The 20,426-nt window shown below is 34.8% G+C and overlaps 2 protein-coding genes across 2 annotated transcripts in view; both read right to left on the bottom strand.

Annotated features, from left to right (window-relative positions):
* LOC128546059 (uncharacterized) overlaps positions 1–20,426 on the bottom strand; it is a 160,238-nt gene that overhangs the window by 115,572 nt on the left and 24,240 nt on the right. The window lies entirely within an intron of this gene.
* On the bottom strand, positions 7,543–14,856 carry LOC123563108 (uncharacterized). The gene is made up of 3 exons (XM_045355700.2): positions 14,688–14,856; positions 14,366–14,399; positions 7,543–10,986 (listed from the first exon to the last, which is right to left on the bottom strand). Exon 3 carries the CDS (start codon positions 9,905–9,907, stop codon positions 7,553–7,555), a length of 2,355 nt encoding a protein of 784 aa, XP_045211635.2. The 5' UTR covers positions 9,908–10,986; positions 14,366–14,399; positions 14,688–14,856; the 3' UTR covers positions 7,543–7,552.

The raw sequence follows: 20,426 nt of genomic DNA, 5'->3' as shown, positions 1-20,426 counted from the left end.
ACAATGCGGATCAATTATCAATGATCAAGCAATTTTAATTCATCCTGAGTCCATTCACTGACCATTTAAATTACACAAGGTCTATCAATGAGAAGGTATTCCAGCCCGTGCTTACATCAGTGATTTCCAACTGACATTTTTTTGGCATAGGTAGCTGAAGGTTATGTAAGAAACTTCGTTGTCTTCCAGAATCCTTGAACACAACGAAGCAAATACTGATAGCAGACCCGTTCGACCAACTCTGTTCATGAGAAGTAAGTAACGAGATGAGAACACCTCTCACGCCCTCTAGCACTGACTTAATCGAACCTCCATTATCCCTTAAAGTCAAAGATCTCCAGATCGCGCGACAACAAAACCAAGAATATTAGTAAATAAATGATTGCTGTATTTCCTATAAGGGCCCTGGAACTTAATTACTGACAGATTATAGGTTATGGAAACATATACGAATTAATTGCTTTTCTTTATGTTTCTATTCAAAATTGATTTGTAACAGGAAACCGGAGGTAAACTGCCTATAATGTATTAACTACCGGTAAATTATATATAACCAACTTTGGTATATTGATCAAGACCGCTGGAAAATATTTTAAGCCGCGGCGACGATTTTTTTTCTCGATTTGATTTTTTGAGATAGTTTAGAAAGAAAAACTCATATTCTAATGTTCATAAAATGACAAAACTTGAATTCTAAAGAAAGATCGTCAAAGCCAAAATCTTGAGGTCAGTGCCTTTATTATAAAACGGACATTATAATCCCATAGGACTAGATGATATAAAAACATCGTATGCAAGTAAAGAACATTGTACTAATTATGATTACATACTTTCCATCGGCAAACAGTAAGAAAAATGTTGGCCATTGTCATGTCTTTAACTATTGTTGACACGAGAAAAAATCTTTATATGCGTTTCAAAAGTCTTTTTAAATGTAGTATGTAATACAACAACATAAATACAAAGTAAACTTATGGTCGGAGAAGCACAAAGCTATTCAGATAATGTTGTTCCGTTAAACATATTTTAACCCCATCTTAAACGTGAGTTGTATCAAATTCACGGGAGAAGACAATATGTTACATCTTAGCAACTCTGGTGTCAAACACTGAACTGGTTCAAGCGAATTTAATGAACAAATAATAGGAGCTTGTTGGTATTGAATCTAATACAATAATAGGTATAATGGACTTACAATGATTATAAAAGACCAGAAAGCTGTATCATATGACCGATGCGTGGCATTCAATTTTATTACCATTTCTAAGACTCTTTCTGTTCAATGAAATATCAAGGTTAACTTGTTTTGGAATTCATTTAGGCTATGAGTTGCTAAAAGGAAAAGTATATGCTTTCTTTAGCATGCGGTCGGTGTTCGAATTCTTAAACCAACGTATGCACTGTATGAAACGATCAATCCAGATTCTGACGTTCAAAAGCTTTGCAGGAATCCAAGTTTCATTGCATATCAACTTCATAACAAGCAATGACTGTACATTATTTTTTCTTCACCCTAAATTAAAAAGACAAATCCGTGCTAATATATTTCGCCTTAACCTTTAGCCTGCTGGTGACATGTGATTCAGCTTTTGCGACCAGTACTGTTCGCTATTCATTCAAAAAATTTTCAATGCACAACCCTTTGAATATTAAGTGGTAGTGGCCAAATTTAATGATGGACCAGTTCATTTTAGAAATTAAGCAGGGTAAGGGTTAAAGAAATTAGAAGAAATACATTTTTATTTATTGTTAAGATATTTTGTATTGATAAATTAACCTCCCTGTGTAATAGACTTTTAGTGGCAGTTAGTTATTAAGATATCTCTCAACATATGATTCATATAACGAAAGTAATTAAGATAAAACCATTTTCATTGATGACATTACTTAACAAAATCGAATATAAATACCATTCTAACATGACTCGATTTGATTTCCAGTTAAACAAAGAAGAAAATCAAGCTCTATATATTCTGCGATAAACAATGGTTGCCGCGCGGACCGGTAAGAGAGCATTATGACGTCAATTATGACGTCATACTGCCGCATGACGTTCGATGCATTACTCCTCGCGTAAACGAAGTCCAGTATAATATATATTAAAATATATCAATGTGCATGTCAGAATGAAAACAATCAAGGCCATCTTGTTCTTTATCGTCTAATTTACCACGGTTCATCGTTCAGATGCTTCAGTATTTAACCACTCGGCCTAACGCCCTCGTGGTTCAATACCTACGCATCTGAACTCTGAACCGTGGTAAATCAGACGATAAATAACTCGAAGGCCTTGATTATTTGCTAAATAAACACATAATTGTAAATGATTAAAATACACTTTTCTACTATGGCACCTGTATAACTTTCATAGAGCGTTGAATGATAACTGGGGTAAAAAAAGTTATACCTTCAATTGGTACCTGAGGGTACGTTTACATTTCGCTTATCTCACACTGGCAAGATTTTAACAAAACACTGTTAGGTAGATACAGGAAATATTGATAGCAACTTTGGCTTCGTTGTTCCGATAGATCAGAGGTGATTATCTGTTCTACTTTAACTTACATTTTACCTATTCAATAGAGCGTCTGTATAGCATTACCAAACAAAATCCGTAACTTAAGTTTTGTAAGGTAAATGCGATTCCGAAACGCCTTGGCCGATATGCAAATTTGATAATTTTTTGAACGCATGGTGAAGTGTCATAAATATGGAACGACTTCTTTTGTGGCATTTGGAGTGACATTGAGATAGAAATTTCAATTGTATGTTCTTTTTTTTTGAAATTAGATTCATTTTTTCCGATGTTTGATAAGAATTCCCGATTATTGATAATTCATATTCTCGCACGTTCTACACAAATGCAAAATACATTATACATTTTCACTATAAAAAAGATGTACTTAAAATTGCATACATAACAATACTCCATTAAAAAAAACATGTAAGAAAAATTTTCACTTCCACATGAAGGCATCATTGGTAACTTTTACCCTAAACTCTCAGTTATCCGACTTATAAAATATCTATATTTAATTCATTCTTTAATTAGTAACTGGTAATCTTTAGAAATATAGTTTCATATTAAGCAATCCATCATTTACGTACACTAACACCTGTAACTAAACACTATTATTATTACTATGCACATAACTTTGTTGATTTTCCACTCAGACTCGTAGAACACACTCTCATCAGGACGGACTGCAATGTTATGCGACTCCGTTCAGTGTCTAGTACTTCATCACCAGGCTTTATTGATAGCTGAAGAATCTGGAAGTTCACAGGCTTACAGAAAAAAGCATATAGTATCCCGTTAAGATACTCAATGTCTGAACATCCACACATTAATTCGATATTTCTTAGTACAAATACAGTCCCAGAAATTGTTACAATTTGAATGAATGTATAATATTCTGCGTTTCTTCCAAAACGTATTTCTTTACAATAGAAAAACGAATAAAACATATATTCATCGTAGAAAAACGTGACCTAAATCTACCTTGAGCTTCCGTGTTTTTACTAAATACATTGGCATTAAGGTAGTTCTGCACGTTTGGATCGAAATTATTTCTACAATGTAGAATTTGATTAAACACTGATTTTTCAAAACTTCAGAATATACCTAGAAAATTAAACAAATAAAAAAGATAAGGTCGTGTGCTTGATTTTTTGCTAGACATATAAAAATAGGGACCTCACGCAATATTTCATAATGAGAGTCTATGGGAAAATCATAACTTTCTTAACATTTTCGCGAATAAAAATTTTTCTACAATGTAGATTTTGATGAAACTTCTCACAGTTGTAAATAAAGACATGGCCTATAATTTGATGAAATAAAATATATAGGTCCGTGTGCTTATTTTTGAGATATTTGACCATGATTAAAGTAAACCGGACATTTTACGCTAATTTTAGGACGTTATTTTTAATTATTTAACATGTGATATGTTTTAATATCATATTTTGACTTTACAATATAGCAACAGTACCATTGTAATAAATTTACTCACAGGTTACAATTAATTCATAAAATGATTTTCTGTTCCGTACGCCGAATCCAGTCTTTATTCTACGTTTTCCGGTAAAATGGCGTCAGGCCATCACTTCCGGTTTATCAAACGTGCAGAACTACCTTAACAGTTATTCGTTTACTTTGAATTCCAACATAGACTTTGATATTGCAATTCACATGTAATTATCCGGATCGGTCAAAAGTGTGCTTCCATTTTGAAATGGAAAGAAGTCCATAGGAAACAGATACATCTTAAAACATGCATTTTTTATTTCCAAAATGCATTCTGCATGAAATCTGACGTTTTTCATGTTATACCCTAACGTTTGCAAGATTTTCTTATCGAAACTGAAAGTAGGGGTTCATTGTAATGCGTCTTTTTAGGGTAGCAAACCACCACTGACCGTCATTTTACTACTATTAAACGACCTGTTTTCTTTAGATTGTTTCGTCAATTACCATAGAACTTTTATGAAATGTAGGTGTAGGAAAAAGTGAAAAAAAGTGATGTTCTATAAAGCTACGTAAATAACATCTTAACTGCCGTTTTATAAGAAACAAGGAAGGATTTGAATTACTGAGTAACCCTTCTAGGAACTCTTTTCATGTACAGGTATAAGAAATGAAAAAGACCATTTGTCAGCAAAAAAAAAACAAAACAAAAAAACAACTCCGTCAAAAGAAATATTGTAAAATTTACATTAATATGGCAAAAATTGTCAACAGTTTAAATATTAATTAAATCAGATACATTTAATATGTAATTAAACAGAAGCCTTCCATATATAGTTATTTTTGTTTTTTTGACAAATGATATAAAATAAATATTTTGAAAAGCGTTACTAATTTTAGCACCATATCAGGGTCCATAACACAAGTTAAACAAATGTTTCACCGTTGAAAAACTACAGATGTCGCTATTCTTTTTAACAAATGCATGAAGGAAAAGAAGCGGAAGCACTGCTTAAGATTTAAAATTTTAGGTTTGGCACTAAATTTCTTTTTAGTGTACGCTTTGCTTATGATCTTGTAAATGTTATGCAACTCATTCTATTTACGGAGTGATATTGTTTCAATGTCTGATAGCTTCACCACAGTTATTTTGAAAATTCTTCAAATTAGCGTTGATACCCGTGAGGCAAAACTCATAAAAATACAATTTTGAGGCAAAATGGCCCAAACAGCACACTTAGCGAGGTTTATCCCATATCATATGCATATTACTGACATTATTATATATATAAAATTAATGTTGAATTACTTTTAAAGCAAGACGACAAATAATGTGTCTCATAACCATTTACTTTCTTTTGCAAATTTAAGCTAAATCTAGATGGATGGAATACCGTTTCCGTCTCATCTGGCTGCCGTTACCTCAGGTAAGATTTCTGACCTGACTGTCTATATCTGCAAGGGAAAATCGAAGCAAACATTCATTTATTTGCTCGACTATTTGAAATTTTTCAATTAGTACTGCACTGTCGGCGTCTGCGTCGCGAAAGGATAAAGTTTTACATTGGGCGCGTTTTTCAGAAACTTCCAGGCTAAATGATTTCAAACATAACACATGTCTTTGGAACATGGCTCTACCTTTTATTTTGTCAAAATAATACCCCTTTTTTAGTTTAAACATATTTTATTGCAAACGATACATGTTTATAATACAAATAAACACATGCGTTATTTTAACATAGATTAATAAGAATTAAAAAAGTATACATTGAAATCATAAGTAAAAGGGTTGGGTCACAAGTTCTCCCAACATTAGCGACTGCCCTTCCCCAAGAGTAGATTAAGGTACCAGATGGATCTAGAATTAAATATAAACATATATTGTTATACAGAGAATGATGATACAAAAAAAATACAAAACAAAAATGTCTAGTTCAATAAAGAATAACAAAAAGCTGAAGAAAGAAATAAAAGACTAATGAGGATTTTGAAACCTGATCAACCTCGATTCTCGTGCCTCGTGTGCCCCCGGAATTTACTGTTTTGATTGAGATCAGCGACTAAGTACTTAATTTTATAAATCGCTGGAATTCTTTGAAAAGAGTAGAATTTTCTTCATCGGTTAAATAATCAAAGTAGTCATGTGCCTATCTTCAGGGAGTGTGACGTCATCATTTTCCCTATATGTTCTATATAAAGCCGCCATCTTGGTCTCGGAGGAGGGAATTTTCAGAGGAGGAAACTTTCAGTACATTGAAAGCGTGACGTTATCAATACCGTAAAACAATGCTACGCTACATGTTTGATGGCATATTAATTGCTTGGCTAATTGAATTGCTATTAGAGTGGAGTTTTGATGAAATGCGTTTTAAAAGTAGATCAATCACGCAATACGTACATGATTAAGAATGCTAATAGGGCCATCCAAATGTACTGGTAACAGTACATGTCCACCCGGTATGCTAGGCTGTTGAGTTTCTATATAGTATGCTTATATCGGTTGATGCAAGGGTCATATAAACATAATACCAACTGTAAGGGTTCTGTTACAAGTGTATACATGTACAGTCGTATAGCTGATCAATGTTAAGACACAGATCAATAAGAAACAGCATACAGTTTATATTCTTTTTATTAGGACTACGATACACAACATAAAATCTTAATGTGTAATATATATGAAAACTATTTACATAGAAAGAAGTTCAATATACCTCTTAATTTTTAATTGCATAACATTGAATCTATTATTTACAATTACACTTAATCCACTCAATCAATAAACACATTGTTCACTGTCCAACAGGGAAATAGTCTATTTTGCCAATGTTCTGTACAAGCAATATTGTCTTTATATCAGTTAAAATCCATACGGATAAGATATATAGTTTTCACGAATGACTCGCTTGTTAAACACTAGTCTGTAATCTTTGTTTTATGTCATAGTTAAAAGTTTTGTACTATTTCTGTCTCTACTAATTTTGAAAAGATCCTTGACTGTTATTGATTCTTTGGAACTATCAAGTACCATTGTCTTCATTACATCAAAATTGATCGTTTGTAAATTTCTGTAACTGAGTGTGATTCCTCTGATTTTACAATGTGTTTGTTTTCCAGATTCATCCGGCTTTTTCAAGCGAAATGCATAGATTTTTGGACCTCCAGTAATGAAAGTTATTATAGCGTTTCCTGAAACTTCGTCAGTAAGATCGCCGAGATAATCACCTAGGAAAGGCACCCATTCACCCTCCTTTGTGGCAAATATAACCGAATCTGTGTCCGCGTATAATGCCCTTTCAGCTAAAGGCTCTAAGTAACTGAACAGTTTTAGACGGGCTTGGGCAGTCGTATAAGCAGCTATAATGACATTTGTTTTTGCGTTAGTGTCCACAAAATCGTCTTTATATTTCCATCTCATTTCAACCAGGTCGTCTGAAACATAATTAACACAGGTGACTTCTTTTTCACTGGTCAATTTATCGAAAAATATGGCAGGATCGTCGATGATTTCAACTTGTGACATGTTTGAACGTTGTCCAAATTTATCCCAAAACGAATTCAGCATCAACTTTGCTAAGGCTCTCATGCCGGGATTTTTTGTATGTTTTCATAATCAAGCCAGATACCCTCCTTTTCATGGGTTTGTGTAATATACTTCTGTTTTAGTTCTTTTGTTGTACACCACGATGGCCAACCGATAGCTTCCTGCTTCAGTTTCAAGAAGGTATTTACATACTCAGTAAATACGCCTCCTTTCATAGTATTGGGATCGTATTGCGACACGTTCTCAAAGTACCAGACTTTATAGATGTTCGCGATTTGATAGCCTTTTTCAAAGGCTTTCTGTAGTTCATCTGTTACCCACGTTCCTACAAAAGACCGTTGTTCATCTGTATGAGTACACGTACCTTCATTCTTAACGTCTGCGCACGATTTACATAGACGAAATAGCAACTTGCCGTTGACTTTGCATGGTAGAACAGAGTGAAACAGCTGACGTGGTGGAATGACTTTGCATTTAATCAGGCCTTCGTAGTTTTGAAGACTTTCAAAATTTTCTGTGATGATGGTACGATGACCCAATGGTACTTTTCCGGTTTTGTTAATGAAAGGATAAAGAGACGTGACATCGTAGTACTGGATTGTCTCTACCGATGAAGCTTCTTTGTAGAGTGTAAATGCTTCTGTACGTCCTCCAAAGAACGCGTCTCTCGGCTGCAAAGGTGTTATAATTTGACAGTTTTTGATAAATTCCGCCATTACAGGATCTCCGATTAACTGCTGGTCAAATTCTGACTCCCATATTGATACATACGTATAGCCATTTTCCCCTAAGTATTTCTTCTTATCAAGTGTCCTCTGGTAGAGTTCACCCATGGTTAGTTTTCTCACCGGATTCACTGTAGAATTGGAGTACTTTGTCGGATTTCCGTGCCAAAAATCTCCATGAAATTCTAATACGACCTTTTCGCCCCCGATAGTCTCGTAGTAACCATCAACCATGTATGGCCCTAAGCACTTTTCACCACCGTTCCTGGCATGTTGAATCTGGTGCCCTTGGGTATGCGACAGATATTTAATCCACTGCAACGCTTTAACTGATTGCATTTGTTCCGGTTTATATCCGTGATGTGGAATAATGCCGATAGAATCTTGTTCTAAAAAGTTAGTTCTAAAAACTAAATTACACGCAGAGGCTATTGTAATACATTGCTCGAATGGATCAATGTTTATTATGCTCATTAGGTTATCCCGAAAGGTTAAACAACCTCGTCTAAGTATATCTACGTCAGATCTACAGTACTCCAACAATTCCGACTGAAAGTTAAATGGCTTGTCTTTGTTTTCTTCATACCATTTCAAGAATATTTCTCTGTCTGATGGCTTCATCGAGTCGTAGTTGTAATATTGTACATCTGGTAAGCAATCAAGCACTGCTCCTTGGTTTTCCATTCGATTGTAGAGGTGTGGAAAGTAACCCTTTTTCAATTCTTCAATGCCAAACATAGCTGGTAGTTTCGCCAGTGCCATGGGTATAAAACTGATTGAATCAATCATTCTAACCTTGCATGACTCTACAACAAGACTCATCACTTTTGCTCCATTTGGAACAATCTTAGGAACGATGGCATTTCGGTATAGATACTGAAGAATAGGATATGAGTCATATCCTTGAAAGTTATGACAAATCACTGTGGTATTAAAATTATCTTCTGAAAAGAGCCACAAGCAAAAGTCGTCTAAGGTCGAGCTACCTTTGAAAATATGTTCATTTTTACCACAGTTGTTACATTGGCTTGTGTTGGTGACATCGTGCTGTATACATTTTGTACATACTTTGTGAGCCACACACAGGTTGGGCTTGTGCTCGAGAGAACCACACATTGTTTTGCTGCAGTTGGAACAAATTCCAGATGAGTCGGGAAGATATCCTTTACGACAGGCTACCATGTCCTCTTGTGTGCACTCTAAATCGAAGGAGATGAACGTTTCAGCAGTTTCCTCCTCGTTTGTAAGTTCTTCTTCAACTGACATTGACGTATCATCCGCCGTTTCTTCAGGCATCATAAAACATTGATGCGTTTCACTGACGAAGATTTTGCAAGTGTCACAATATCGCTCCCCGCATACGTGGTCTTTCTTATGCATTTTTCTTTTGATTGTCGTACTACATTCAGCGCACCTGTAATAAGTCTTACAGGTTGAATTACCTTTATAGGTAATCTTTGCATGGAGATCAAAGCACTCCTGTCCCTGAAAGTATCTGTTACATATTTGGCAATGTATCCACTCGTTCAAGTCATTCTTCTCGTGTACTTTTCGGCAAGAAGAGCAGATGTTGTTACAAGCGTGTTTGTCTTTATGGTCGTACCCTCTATTACATGTGGTGCAGAAGTAATTTCGTGTCAAAAAACGCGGACATTGACGTGATGACATCGTAATGGGCCTCGTGATAATATAAGTATATTTTGTTTTCCGCTTCTGGTCCAATATAAATCATAGCATTAAAATGTTCTTTAGAGAGAACGTGTAGCTGGTATCCCGCCAGTACTGTTTGAAATTGTTTGATTTCTTCTATTCCACAATGGCCTTCCTTTACATTGGCAGCTTTATGTAAAGCTCTGGCTAGGTCACCCTGCGGTTCGTAACTTTTTCTAATGCTCTCCAACTTTTCATGTTTATCAATTCTGGCCTTTGCTGTAACTATGGCTCTTGCACAACATATACTGTCCGAGTTTTTAATCTGAATAATACATTTCTTTTCCAGTAAAAATCTGTCATTGTTCACAAATTTGCACCGTTTTTGAGCACCGCCGCTTGGCATGTCTACCAATGTTATTTCGAATTCCAAACTCTCATTGATAACAAAATCCTCATTTGACTGTAAAACACGTTCCACTTCCTGAAGGAAACGATCAGCAGTTAAGATTGTTACAGGTCCAAATGGAATAAGTATAGTGTAATCCAATGTTGGACTTTGCACAACAATTCGAACGAGATCATTTGACTTACTCCCTTTTGTGATATCGTTAAATATGGAAGTAAACAATGCCTGTAACGTAGTCAAAATGTCTTGTAATTCCACAACTTCCAAGTTCTTGAATGTGGCCTTGTATGTCGATGATTTGGTCCTAAACTTTTTTATTATCCTTTCGTTGACTTTACGCAGATTGTAGTATTCCATGGCATTAGTAAGTTTTCTAATTTTTGGAGCTGATGCTTCTGAAGTGGATGTTCCTGCCCGCTTACGAACGCCACCAACTTGATGTTTGTCTCGCAAATGTCTGAAAAGATTGTCTTCCCGACTAAATGCACATCCACATTCTGAGCAATGAAAACTGAGCTTGTAAACATGTCTGTCTAAATTATCCTTCCTTGTGAATACTTTTCCACATATATTACAGTTGAACTTTTCCCAGTGATTGGCAGAACGCTGATGTTTTAGTAGCTCGCTCTTTTTGTCTGTTTTATAATCACACTCGGGGCAACAAAATTTCATGTTGACTGCTTGACGTCTGGAAAAAGAAAGAAATACTCGCTACGTTAATTTGAAGATATACGAGTGAATGTTATTTCCAACATCTAATTGGTTACCGAAAATTGCATCTGATTGGTCAGAATAGCAGACTTTTTACTGGCCATCCAGGCATTAAAAAGACGTTTCATTGGCTTTTCTTTCTTGCATTTTAATTGGTTAATTTAGAAGGCAGTCTATGAATGAGGGCTTAAAAAGCACAAAAAAAGAAAATAAGGCTTATTTGCGATTAAGTCCGCGTTGGAACAACATGTATCCGACAACATATCCTGTCTGTACCCAGGACTTTTCGAGGAGAGATGTTATGTTGAGACACACAAGAAACAAACACCGTGAAATCAGTCAAGTATATCCGCAGAGCAGTGAAGCGTATCCGCTGTTGCCGCCGCCGCCGCCGCCGCCGCCGCCACAGGGAAAGCCACCGTCACATGGCTTACTGCCGCCCGCACAACAGCAAATACCATCGCCGCCTCCGCAGGGCTTAACGTCACCCGCACATCAGCAAATACCACCGCCGCCTTCGCAAGGAAAACTACTTAAAACAGAGCCGCAAGAAAAAACTACTGACGCCTCAGAGGATATAGTCTTTCAACACCCGTTTACCATGATGGTTTCAGGTCCAACGGCTTGCGGGAAGACAACACTAGTCAAGGACTGGCTGCAGAATAACAGCACTAAGATCTGTCCTCAGATACAAAGGACAGTTTGGTTGTATAGGAGATGGCAGCCAATGTATACCGAAATTCAAAGGACAATCTATCCAAGAGTTGAGTTTCACCAAGGCATTCCGTCGGATATTGAAGACGATGACTTTTTTGATCAGAAATTGAACAACTTATTGATACTGGATGATATGATGTTGGAGGCTGGAAAGGACAAAAGATTCACAGATTTATTAACAGAGGGATCGCATCACCGATCTTTGTCAGTGATTTCTATTAATCAAAATTTGTACGCCAGCAAGGACCCGACACAGAGGAGAAACTGTCATTACTTAGTGTTGTTCAATAATCCAATAGATTAACAGGCTACGATCACATTAGCGAGGCAGATGTACCCTGGTAAAACTGATTACTTTTTGAAGAACTTTGAGAAAGCAACAAAACAGCCCTATGGCTATCTGTTGGTGGATCTAAAACCATTTACACTGAAACATGACAGACTGAAGTACGATGTAGCAAGGAGGGTAGGAAAAACCGAAAGGCAAACTGAATTGACCAATCACATAACAGAACAGAACCAGAATTGTATAAAAGGCGAGCAGCAATCAGATTTAAATCATTTGTCAGTCGGAAGTCAAACTGTGGACATCGCAGGAAATAATTGTGAAATTATGGCAGAAAATACAAATGCTTGCGACGATTGTGGACTTTTGTTTGACTCCTCACATGACGTGCAAAGACACGTAAAACGTGGGTGGTGTGCAAATAACGATAGCACACAACCAAAGAAGAAGAAAATAGAAGACAGCAGTGATAATGAAATGGAACATGACGTTGGAGAAAATCAGGCATATCTTTCCCTCTGGGAAAAGCTGTAGACTATAACGACGATAAGTACGACAAATTGTATAATCAGTTTATACAGGACGGAGAAGACAAGGAGTCTGCACAGGAAATGACAGAAGGTCGTATTCAGCCGTATAATGAACGCACATTCTTCACAAAATACGAGTATTTGTTGGATTCGTATATTCTGCCACTTCAAAACAGTACACTCCATCAAAAGATTTTACAAGACATATATTCATTGACACAGAAGAATGTAAGCACTCAATCGGCAATTAAGCGTGTGCTGCGAAAGTACAAGTCTGACTTTAAAGAACTGTTTGAGACAGAATTGTCGGACGAAGAAACAGATGATGAAAGCGAAGAAGACGAAACTGATACTGAATAAATATAGTAACATGTGAACATTCAATTCATTTATGTTGTTGACTTTGGATAGTGCGGACATGGCTCCGTGGGAGGACTATTTAAAGAAAATCTATTTTGATCCGTCGCATCCAGCTAGTTATAGTGGACCACAAAAGCTGTACAAAGTGGTGAAAAATGAAGGAAAATATCATATTGGCATGCACAAGATCAGAAAATTTTTGCACAATCAAGAATCATACAGTCTACACAAGCCTGTACGAAGACGATTTCAAAGAAACCATTTCGTAAGCGCTGGAAAAGATGATCTTTGGATGGCAGACTTGATAGACATGAAAAAATTTAAAAAATGGAACAAAAAATTCAAATATATATTACTTGTAATCGACACCTTTAGCAAATACGTATGGTTGAGACCGCTGAAGCAAAAAACTGGACAAGATGTAACAGATGCATTCAAAGACATTCTGAAAAAGTCTGGTCGGGTTCTCAAACGACTTATTACTGATAAAGGTATTTGTTTTATTGATTTCTAATACATCATATTAAAGAAACTTAATACAGCACCGTCTTATGTAAAAGTACATATTACAAGTAGTAATGTTCCTATATTCATTTTGTATGACAAGAAAATTATATAAAAGTCTGTGTGTTTTTTAGAAATTAATAATATTTATGTTCAACTTTAGGTCAGGAGTTCAGAGCAATACCCGTACAAACGCTGATGAAGAAGCATAGCGTCATAAATTTACCTACACAGAATGAAACAAAGAGTTCAATAGCAGAAAGGGCCAACTTGACCATAAAGTCAAAAATCATTCGCTACTTTACGTATAAGGATGATTACAATTATATTCCAATCCTGGAGGACATAGCCGACAGTTATAACCAGACAATTCACAGAACAATAGGAATGGCACCAGCTGATGTAAATGATGCTAACGAAGAAGAAGTCAGATTATCGACCTACTTTGCTCACAAATCATCTAATAAACAGATATCTAAAGCTACGAAGAAACGCTACATGTATAAGATCGGAGATTTTGTAAGAGTAACACACTTGAAAGATATATTTACTCGCGCTTATGACCAAACATACAGCGGGGAGATATTTCAAATAAGCAAGCGTTACTACAGAGGGACTCTTCCTATATATAGGTTATCTGGCATGCAGCAGGAAGAAATTAAAGGAAGTTTCTATCAAAGCGAACTGCAAAGGGTGAACATTGATCCTGACCATATGTGGAAGATTGAAACAATTTTAAAGACAAGAGGCAAAGGAAAACAGAAGCAATTGTTTGTCAAATGGACGTACTTTCCAAAGAAATTCAATAGCTGGATCAAGTCTAGTGACATTGAGTGAATGCACTTGTATACAAAACCTTTACTACTATTACCCATATTATCTACATGTGTGCACTATAAGTATATAAATAAACGTAGAACATCTACCCTGTATTATGTTATTATTTAAAACGCACTCACCAATATACGCCTTCAACTGAACCTCTATGCAGCTCTGAAAAGAGAACAATACGGTATTTACAGCATGTGTTTCAATAACTCACTTATGGCTAAAAGGTAATAAAAACGTAACACGATGCACTTTTAGCTTTTAGAAAATAAAATATGAATATCTTTCGTCTACTTTACCTGTTAAATTAAATACATCAGTTACAAACATACAGACTCCCGCCCCACATACGCCCATCCCGCGGGTAAAATCAACATTTTAAGTGTATAAAACTACAATAAAATGATCATATCTTGATTGAAACCTCAAACAAATATGTAAAACATTACATACCTGTAAAATATGTGTCGATTATCCAATTATCCAGTCTTTTATTCTTTCCGTGTGACATAAACATGAATTAATACCTATTGATTGTTCAAAATATTAAGCGTGCGCCAGTGACATTTCAATGTAAACATAAATCGTCCAACTGGTGGTAATTTAAATATTATAAATATTATAAATCATATAGAATAATGCCTCATTTCGATATAAAGAGAGGTTTAATTATGAAATTTTTATAAAAGGTAACTTTTCACTTCGTTATAATACAAGAAACCCCCTGAATAATGTTAATTTTGACTTAATAGTATGGCATTTAACGGCGAGAACGGGTTGGCGCGCTGTTTTATCTACTAACTGCGGTAACCCACGCCTAATATGGGTACTATTTATAACCTCGGGTTTTCCGATACTCGTTGCTATATTTAGTATTTTACTTGGTTGCAATTATACTAGAACAACGGGTGAATCTCTATAAAACACATAAAATAACGACTTAAATCTAAATCAAGACGAAATTAATTATCAACCGCATTAATACCTTTGTTATAATATCATTTAAATAAGTTTAATGGTTAAATTGACTTGCAAATGGAAAGTTTAAAATGTAGAAACTAAATTGGCGAACCGTTTCGTTCTCTGTGTCATACAGTGTGTCAGTCGTTTTATAGCTGTAGTATGTTTACATTATTGACCAACTGAGCGTTAAACTATCGCTGCTAAGTTAAAAAAATGTTATTTTCACACTGTGGAATGTCAATTAGCATTTTATCTTTTTCTTTTTTTAAAAAAACAGACTGACCATATTGTCTTCATTAAATAATAGTAATTCACCTTTGTTGTCTTATACATACACAATTCAAATGTTTAATTAAAATAACAGACGATTTTAATTACGCTCAATTGATTTAAAAATTATCGGAGAAAATTCTTTCCTCCGAGACCAAGATGGCGGCTTTATATAGAACATATAGGGAAAATGATGACGTCACACTCCCTGAAGATAGGCACATGACTACTAATCACTACCAAAAAGCAATGTTTTACTGTTAAGAGGATGATATTGTCTAGTACTGGTAAACAGTTGGAGTCTTTGGTTTATATATAACAGACAGCGAAAGAAGAAATGTTCAGCATCTTCACACAAACTACCGCACGTACATTGTGGATTACCGCGTAGATGATTGTTGAATAAGTCGTTATTTAAGCTACTGCATTTGTTTCGTATTCGGGCATGATGCACTTGCAGGAAGCGGTCACCTACAAGAAAATATGTAGGCACACTTCTGTTTTAAAGGGATTAAATTTACTAGCCATTTTTGAGTTTTAACTTGCCTGTACAATATCGGGTATTTGGTATTTATACTCGTATCCATCCAATCAGATTTTGGAATGGGTATTAATCCAAATACGATGTGATATAGTAAAAAAAGGTGTTTAAAACCTATTTTATCGTATGGTATGTAAAATGGAATATCTTTCAGCATAACAAGCATTTTCCAAATATTAATATTTCAAAATATGGCTGCTATGACCGTTTCATAACACATGACAAAAATAAGCTTCTAACTGACTGCTATTAGACTGCTTTAGATGCCTTAATAACTCTATAAGATATATTGATATATATATTGAATAAATGTATCGTCACAGAAATACAATGTAAACCCTTCTCTAATCTTCACATTTTCGGAAATTACATTCAAATGACAATTACTCAAAATCATACCATCATGTATATGTACACCATCATGTATACCATCATGTATTTTTTGTTTTGGGTTTAACGCCGTTTTTCAACAGTATTTCAGTCACGTAACAGCGGGCAGTTAACCTAACCAGTGTTCCTGGAGTCTGTACCAGCACAAACCTGTTCTCCGCAAGTAACTGCCAACTTCCCCACATGAATCAGAGTTGGAGGACGAATGATTTCAGACACAATGCCTTTTATCAAATCGTCACGGAGAACATACGCCCCGCCCGAGGGTCGAACTCACGACCCCGCGATCGGTAGACCGACGCTCTCCCCATTGAGCTAAGCGGACGGGTTACCATCATGTATAGAATCATACATACGTACCATTTAATTTGCGTATACCCTAGGCTATTTATATTTACCAATATGTATAGTTTACCCTGATAGTTTATCATGATCGTACCTGCCGGTCTCAACCTTATAGATAATTGTATAAATCTATAAAATCTTACAGTAAAATGGGGTCGACCAAAGCAAATACAGTTATATTGTTAACAATTCGATGAAGACAACACATGTACAATATCTACCTGAAACACGATTAAATTTAGTGGCAGTCGGCTTTGTCAGTATTTAAAAGCATTGAATGTGAGATTTCATAATAGCCAGGAACATATTAAAAAGCTAACTGTAAAATTAAGAATACAATTTTATTTTTCATTTTTCCCAAAGAAACTACTTTCATTACGACATTTCATTTCTCGAGATGCATTAAATAGAAAAAACTTCCCGGTTAATAAATATAAACCGCTGTTATCACGAAAGGTGTTCTGCTGTTGCAGCACAATGACAGTATATAACCATGATATAGCATTAAATCTTTAATTCCTAGTCTTTACTACTTCATCAATTCAAAAATTACCATTTGAAAAGCGTGTAACAAGAATAATACACCAATAAATCCAAATGTTCCTTTAGTTCGAAACTTTCTAATTCTCTTTATAAACATCATGTCAGTGTTTTATATTGAATTTCCTAAACATTTTAACATCTTTGTACATGTATGTTATAATGTCGATTTCCCTTTCATTACTCCATTGGAGGCCGATTGTATGATTACTGGCTAGCAATTAGCAGGTATACAATAGGCAAGCTGTTGTTATGTACATTTTTGTATCTCCATCTGTAACATGTTTGAGTGTATTTTATGTAAAGTATTAGTTTCATTATTGTCTCAAGGAATAAATCAATTGAAATGTCGTTTTTAGTTCACCTAAGTCAGTTAATATCGAATGTTAGAAAGTCATCAAATTGAATTGAGTCTTAATTTAGTTACTGTTAGGCATTGATTTTAGAACGCATGGCATTTTCAACAAAGCAAGGACATCGATTTTTCATTTATTCATGCAAAAACATTTCTTTTAAGATTTTAGTCATCATTTTGTATTGTTGTATTTTTTGTAAATTTAGTTATATATCGATATTGTCCATCAGGTAGAATATAGGCTGTTCAAAACTAAAAGTGGTTGTCGTGTTCGTGACTAACCAACCTAGTGTGTTTTCTCCAAAGCGAACTGTTTGGACAAAACGGTGTGGGTCAAAATATCCCCCACATACTGTATAAGTGGATATTTTCACCGGTCGAAAACTTAGCGAATTCGAAATTCCAGACATTTGGCGTGTGGAAATATTAGCGCATCCCGATTTCCAAGTTGCGTAAAATAGCATGTCGTAAGAATCACTAATTTGACTGGCGTAATAATTGCACTTTCGCTGATAGTGTGATTTTCCCTTAATGTGGAGCCAGTGAGGGAAAATCATCTAGTTAAAAGGTGCGGTCATTGATCTTTTTTTTTTAAATATCATAAAATGTTTATCTCAGTATTCATATTATGTTCAAAATATGATAAGTAAAAATGATTTATTTTAAGGTAAAAATGTTACATATGATTCTGAACGTTCATATATCAAAGAATGTGCTACACATAACTAAAAAATAAGGTCGGTCTGACGTATCAGTACAGCAGTTTTCTAAATATTTTCATATCTGGCATTATTGCAAACATGTATTACTTTTAGGACAAGTTTAGTCATGAATATCTATAGATATGTAAGGGTTGTCTGAGAAAGCGATTTATGAATCAATAGATTTTGCTTGTGCATTTTATTTCTACATTAAGTCTTTCAGAAAATTACATAAACAGGTCATAACCTTATCTATCAGAGAGAAAGTCTATGCTTTTGTGTCAAATAGTATTTTAAAAGGAAAATGTAAATTGTTTTCTTTTAATTTTATACAGTGATGAACTTAAGCATATTCGTCTTTCAGTAACTACAACAGATATTGAGTCAGCTTTTCTGTGTCTCTGGAAGCTAATCTCGCTCTGTTGACCAATACATTTGACTAGATGAAAACGTTTGTCTGTCTTACACAGTGGTTGAAATATGGGTATAAGATTTAATTATCTCGTACAGGATCTCCATCTTTTTGCTGAAAAGCTTCGAGAAGGGCTTATTTTTGTCCATGTTTTTTTTTAATTCAATTGTTACTACATGAATGTCTGTATGAAACGCCTAGGTTATTGCACTTTACATGCAAACTGTAAATTCAAGTGTAAACATAGACTAATAAAGTTCGTTTTAAGGTATTAGATCACTAATAGTAATGTTTACGAAATGGCCTTTGCTTGGTATATTCTGAAAGGTAACCGTGTTTTGCACTATTTTGCAAATTTCAAATAACTTTTACTATGTCGTTTTTTATAAATTTTGTATAACTTATGGTATCTCCTCAAGTTCAAGAAGAGACAAATTTCAAAGTGATAGTCACTATCCAAAATGTTTGCAGAGAACTCATTTTACCATTAATTTTAATAAAGGAAACATTAAACTATTGGTAAACAATTATAAAACACAATAAAAATGTTAATATCATTTTTACTATGGTGCCTCAAGTAAACGGATTTAATGAGACAGAATTCATACTTCAACACTGAAAAAATAAGGTCGAATGCTGTGTCTGTTTTGAATTTAGCTTACTCCATTTAAAAATAACCTTAGGGTAGACGTAAAACCTACCTAAATTTCTTCCACAATATATTATTTAAGAGTGAAAGCAAAATAGAGAATTTTCACTGCATGTAACTCAATATTTTTAAAGATGTGTAACTCTACCCCTTCTGTTTAAGCAGTAAATTCACTTTGAACACCAAGAAATCACTTTTAAGATTCATCTTTTTCAGTTTTTGTACAAACCTTACTAGAAAAAAGGAAAATAAGGGAAACAAGAAATATCTTTAAAAATGATAGTCGGCGAATTGTAATAAGGAAAGGAGTTTATGAATTTTTCACCTAACATTCATCTTTCATCTAACATTTTTCAAATTGCAAAACTAAACACCGCACTTTAACAATTTAAATGGTTCTCTTTTAATTTTTTCGCAAAGGTTTCGTAGGGTTGCAATTTTGTTTCGTTTATCCTTAGACGAATAATTACAACAGTAGTTTGATGAAGATTCATGAAGCGGTTCATGAGAAGAGATCATTAAACGTATTTATATTTTTTAGCTAAATTGGTCCCTATCCCCATTTGTAACAAAATATCAGGAGACCTTACAATATTGTTACACATCGAGTTTGATAAAAATCCATTACATTTTAGTGGTTAATGCGAAGAAAGGCATATCTACTTTTAGCTATAGTGGTCCCTAGTAGGGCCCAAGTTCCTATATAAATAAATTTGGAAGAGGACCTTATAATGATGCTCCAGACCAAGTATGACAAAGATCCACAAAGCTGTTTATGAGACGCTGTATAAAGGCATTTCTAGTTTTAGCTCTAGCAGCCCCAAAAAGGGGTCAAATGTCCCAGCTGAACAAAGTTGGCTGCGGGCCTAATAAACATGCTACAAATCAAGTTTGATTAGAATACATGAGAAAAAATCAGTTAAAGGATTTTTTTATTTATTATTTTTATTTATTTCTAAAATAGGCCAACTGATCCCGCTTTAACAAATAGCATATTCGCTATTCATGAATCTTTGGACAATGACG

The sequence above is a fragment of the Mercenaria mercenaria genome, chromosome 18, assembly GCF_021730395.1.
Source record: "Mercenaria mercenaria strain notata chromosome 18, MADL_Memer_1, whole genome shotgun sequence".
Taxonomy (NCBI): Eukaryota; Metazoa; Mollusca; class Bivalvia; order Venerida; family Veneridae; genus Mercenaria; species Mercenaria mercenaria.
Note: the sequence above shows the minus strand (reverse complement) of the source record. Positions and strands in the feature narration are given on the sequence as shown.